The sequence below is a fragment of the Limulus polyphemus genome, unplaced genomic scaffold, assembly GCF_000517525.1.
Source record: "Limulus polyphemus unplaced genomic scaffold, Limulus_polyphemus-2.1.2 Scaffold2359, whole genome shotgun sequence".
In the NCBI taxonomy this organism is placed as follows: domain Eukaryota; kingdom Metazoa; phylum Arthropoda; class Merostomata; order Xiphosura; family Limulidae; genus Limulus; species Limulus polyphemus.
The window spans coordinates 173,140-178,885 of NW_013667969.1; the positions used below are offsets into that span (position 1 = coordinate 173,140).

The 5,746-nt window shown below is 31.8% G+C and overlaps 1 protein-coding gene across 1 annotated transcript in view; it reads left to right on the forward strand.

The window, feature by feature from the left end:
- Positions 1–4,456, forward strand: part of LOC106466719 (tRNA-specific adenosine deaminase 2-like) — a 22,640-nt gene extending 18,184 nt beyond the window's left edge. Inside the window, exon 6 of the mRNA XM_013927018.2 lies at positions 2,618–4,456. Within this exon, the coding sequence (XP_013782472.1) occupies positions 2,618–2,673 (56 nt within the window). The 3' untranslated portion in view covers positions 2,674–4,456. The remainder of the gene's footprint in view (positions 1–2,617) is intronic.
- Positions 4,457–5,746: the final 1,290 nt, after the last annotated feature.

Sequence of the window (5,746 nt, forward strand, 5' to 3'; positions counted from 1 at the left end):
TACTCTACCGGCAAGTCAAGAAACAACCAAAAAACCAACTTCGAAGAGCGATCTACTCCAAGTTTTGAAGCAAGAGTGGGTGAAAATCCCACAATCTAAAATTGACAAGATGAGTATCACGATGCCCCAAAGGATCAACGAAGCGAAAGGAAGATTTACTAGATATTAATTAAATTATAAATATATCAATTCATGTGAATATGACTGAAAAATTTAATTTTTTCTGAAAAGGTGGTGTCTATTTGCTTGTGACCACGCTGTGTAGATGTGCATTTTAGAGGTTCTAGAGGTCATGCAATATGGACAAAATTATTTTCATTCTTCACGTCAACTTCACTTTGCAATCCAACTTGTGACACTAAGAATCAGACTGACATCATCAATTCACAGGCATGTCTCGAGTACAGATACTTTTGTAACACATGATTTTTTGTGTATAACAGACTTGTACATTTTACTAAAGTTTTACACATTTCATACAGATACATTTAGTAAATTTATAATTATAATGAACATTCCTTCTCCAATGCGGGGTTAACTGGTTGACATCCATCTTTTGACCATGCTGAAGATGATTAGTCTTAGTGAATCCACGTGGTGCATCACTTATCAGAGGAAAAAGAAATAAATGATCGGATGATAACATGTAAGTTTTTTCATGTGGTGATTTGGTATAATTATATGAAATGAAGAGAGGGAAACTAATACGGAATGATGAAGAGAAGCAACTTTATTATGTACTAATCCAAATCTCTGAAGAAGGGCATTAGAACAATGACCCAGTGCTGTTGATGAAGATACCATTGCATACGTTTCCAAAATATGCCATAAGTATGAACAAGAAAAACAACACAACTAGTATTTGAACTTATGATACTATGTTTTGATAATGAGATTGGGTTTAGACTCTTCTACAGTAATACCTCTGTTCTGATTTAGGTTAAATGCAAGAGTTTAAGAAATACTTAGGTTCTTCTTTAGTCTTACGCACTGTCTCATTGCCAAAAATAATGTGCTTTTAGGACAGGCGGAAACACTTTACACCAGGGTTGGAATCAGAGGAACTGGAGATCAAAGGTGAAACATTTGTAAAACAGAAACCAAAGGGGGCAAATGTGAAAAAAAAAAGTATTCATTTGTATGGATTTATTAATTGAGGATTCTTTGAACAGCAAATCAGAAGATGAAAAGTTGACTTTCAGTGTTAAGTGTAAGACTTCAGTCTGGGGCAAGCTTGGCCCAATGACTAGCATACTGGAGCGTGGACCTGAGATTACATGGTTCATACCTCAATACCATTCCATAAAAGTGTATTCTGCACTTTGCCCCTATTGATGCTTTATAATTGTGATGCTAAAATACCAGTATCTGATTATAGTAGCCCATGAGTTGGCAGTGGGTGGTGATGACTAGCTGCCTTTCACTTCAAAGTTAGGGACAGCTAGCATAGCCCACAAGTAGCTTTACATCAAATTCAACAAGCAGACAGTCATGAGTTTTATATAGAATCTCAGATTACTCTAGACAAGCAGGTCATGAGTGTTATATAACACTCATGACTGTCTGCTTGTCTAGAGTAATCTGAGATTCTATATAACACTCATGACTGTCTGCTTGTCTAGAGTAATCTGAGCTTCTACATAACACTCATTACTGTCTGCTTGTATAGAGTAATCTGAGATTCTATATAACACTCATGAGTGACTGCTTGTCTAGAGTAATCTGAAATTCTATGTAGAAGCTCAGATTACTATAGATCTATGTGAATAACTTTCTACAAAAAACTACATCCACCCAATGTCATGAAGAATAGAAGACAAACTCTTGATAGATGAATCATAAAATGTGATGATCTGACTTGATAATTTTTTTAATTATTGTTACGACAGCAGAAGTCACGTGACGCTAGTGACACGTCATTGACTTCTAGAAATATCCTGTTCCTTCATGAATGCTCTAGCGTTTACTAGATATGCGTTAATCTTATATATATAAGACGGTCACAGCGTGACGGTAACAATGTGTAATTGAACTGAGTATTGTTTAATCGAGCACGTGAGACATTCGTTGAGAATTATAGCATTTGTTATAGCGCGACTGTGGAAATTAAGTGTATCGCAAAGTTGCATTCAGAAAGAATAAACCAGTTTTATTTAAGAAAGGACTTCTATCGGTAAAGTTTCTTCGGAAAGAATTTTTACGGAAAATTAACTAACGAACGGAGACGTAACATTATATATTGCTAGTTTGATAGACACAATCACATAGAAATATATTAATAACTTCAGGCAAATCTAAATTTTATGAAAGTAAACATAGTTAGGAAAATATTTAAAATTTGTAACTTCTGCAACTATCACACTGATTACTGGGTTTGTAATTTTTAATGAAGTTGGAATGTTATTTCTTTTTAATAGGTTCGTTGGTATATTTCAACAGTTTTAATGTACAATGAAATGATGTCTACTTTTTAGTTTGTAAAATATCTTTTTTATATTATTTGTCATAAATTGTAAGCTCAGATTTTGCAAAAGATATTTAAAAATTATTAATGTGCCCTAAAATGTGGGCAAATTACAGATGCAAATAAACAACTAAGTAACTTTTCTTTTTTTAGCTCCACATCCCATTCTGAAGGCACAGAAGCTTACTGAACTAAATCAAACATCTTAAGATCTCTAGATGTTTTAGAAACTTACTAAATTAACTCCAACAACTTGACTGTTCTGGGTGTTTTAAAACTCAGAAGCTTACCAGACTAACTCCAATTTTTTCACTCTCCTGGATGCTTGAAAACTCCGAAGATTACCAAACTAAATCAAACTGTCTTGGAAGTTTGAAAATCAGAAGTTTATCATATTAATTCTAATATCTTGATTGTTTTGGATGTTTTAAAACTCAGAAGCTTACAAAACAAGTTGAGTGTTTTAACAACTGTATATGTTTGAAAAGTCAGAAATGTATCAAATTAGAACAACATTTGAACAACTTTTAATACTTAGATTATAAGATTTTAATATGTATATTTCAACAACATTTTTACAAAAATTCACTCTCTTGTTTTTACTGTACAATTTATTTTATGAATGGTTGGAAGAAACAGAGAAAAACCAGCATACTAGGTAAAGAAATGTATACAAGATTGTGCATAACCAATAAAACAACAGGATTTTTTTAAACTTTTAGAATAAAGACTATTTTTTGTGTTAGTCCTTAATGGTTTTTGAAAAATTATTTTCATAATTTTTGTGGAAGAAATAAAATATTTACTGTGAACATTTATGAAGTGAAATATCGAGCAAGCAAGATTTAAAATTCGAAATTCTCATTAACCTTTTTTTCTTCTTTTTTTCACGAAGTCTTCTTAAATGTGGTCAAGCATAGCTTAGTGGTTAGTATAATGGGTTCGAATCACTGTGTTACTGAATAAGCTCCACACACATTCAACTGTGGGTACATAATAAAAATGACAGACAATTCTGTTATATGTTTAAAAGAGATAGACAAAACCCCTTTGGTGGTGGTACCTTCTGGTTAGTTTCCCTCTCTGTAGACAATAGATCAAAATTAGGGATTACTATATCTGAATCCCATGGGATTCAGTTTTATACAGTTTTTTATTAAATGTTACAAACATTAATTTAAATTAATTATAGAATACGAAGAAGATCAATAATAGTAATAAGTGTAACAGTTTTATATTGGAAAAATCTGTACACCTCCTGTAAATTATTTTATGTTCATTGAATGATTATGAAATAGGAATGTCATTAGAGTTTTATGAATATTAAACCAATAAATATTTTACTTAATTTTGGAATTTTTTTAAAATCTGAATTGAGCTTTTAATTTGTCAAGTACTTGAAAGAAACGTGTATTGAATAAATTAATGTTACGTTTTTAAGTAAGATACGAGTCATAATGTGTATGTTTTTTTTGGCATTCTTACCTAATTTTTTATTTCAGGTTGGAGATTGGGGAAAAGGTATTAAATTGGGGTATAGGATGGTTGGGTGAGAGAAAGCAAAACATTGTTATTAGTGAAGGCTAGTCAGACTGGACCCTCGTTACTGGTAGAGTGCTTTAGAGAACATTACTGGACCTTTGTTTTTTCTTGTTTATGTTAATATATGCATGATTAGTAAAGTTTGTAAATGACATTAAACTCTTGAATATTTCAAACTGTGTTGAAAATATTGAAGTATTACAGAATAGTTTGGATCAGTTGGTTAGTCAGACAAATATATGGCAAATAAAATTTGATTATAAAATATGCCAGACAATGCACTTGGATTGTTATACTTTTGATCACATTTAATATACATGGGAACCCACTGAACAGTGTGACTAAAAAAACAGGATATTAACATAGTGCTAATTATCTATAAATTGTACATCAGTAAAATCAGTTGAGCCACACTTGGGAAGTTAAGATACTGTAAACAGTTTTGGTTTCTTTATCTAACACCTGATATTGACTAACTGCAAAGGGTTCAGAGGACGGATACCTGGAGGATTCTGACGATGGAAGGTTTATCTTATGGGTATAAGATTAAATCTCTTAAGATATTTTCTTTTGAGAAAAGAAGGGTAAGAGGTAATCTTATTGAAGATTACAAGATGATCTGACAGGATCAGTAGGATAAAAGCCTGTGATTTTTTGTCTTATATTGTGAAAACAACAGAATGAAAGGACACCAGTTTAAAATATAGTATAGATAGGCTAGGCTCCTCTTAAGCCAGTTTGATTTTTTTAAAAGGGTTGACTGGCTTATAGAACGAGTTACTGAAGCCACAATTTTACAAGAATTTCATAGGGGAACCTATGGTTTCCCAAAAAATATAGGGTGGGTTTAGGTTTTTACTTTTCTCAAAGGTGAATGTGCAGGGGCAGTTATTGAACTCTTATTGTATTAAGTTTATATTGTATTGCTTTATAATAATCTGAATTGGATTATTACAGAAGAAAATTATCACCTTACCAAGGAGTAGGCAACAACATCTAAACAGAGAGGATTATGGGAAAGGATACTTCTTTATAAAGTTCCTTATATTAATGAAGAAATTACATGACTGAAGGTTGCATTATTATAATAAGTTTCTTACAATGCCTAGAATTTCTTTAGGTCTCTGAAATTCAAATTTAAAAAAAGGTTATTGATAATATAAGGAAGGTTTCAATGTTTTTATTCTTAGCTCCTCTCAAGGATGATAAGTTTATCACAGTTTGAGATGCAGTGATGATACTGTTAGCTGGTTGTTCATCTTTGATTTTATCTTTTTTAATGAGGAAGAACTCCTTTGAAACCTTTGTAGAACAATCGATTAGCTACCCGGTCAAAAATTAACGGGTTATTTGGTGGTCCTACTGGCTGTAACATAAATAAATATTCATGTAACACTACCTGTCCAATTTTTTATGACATAGCCATTGTTCAGTTAGTGAAAGAAAGCTTTGAAACAACTTAACCGTAAAGTTACTGACTTTTTATACTGTTAATTACCAGTACTGTGTCATGTTTATATTAAGTAATTTTATGGTTTTGCTTGCTACATCATTAAATATAAAGAAACGATCAAAAAAAAGTTGGTCAAAGTCATATATTTGTGTAAAATACACAAGTTAAAAATGAAACGCGTGCTTTGTAGAATGATAATATTGTTACGTCTCCGTTTGTTAATTGATTTTCCGTAACTTCGTTCCGACGAAACTTAAGCGACACAAGTTCTTTACTTAATAAAACTG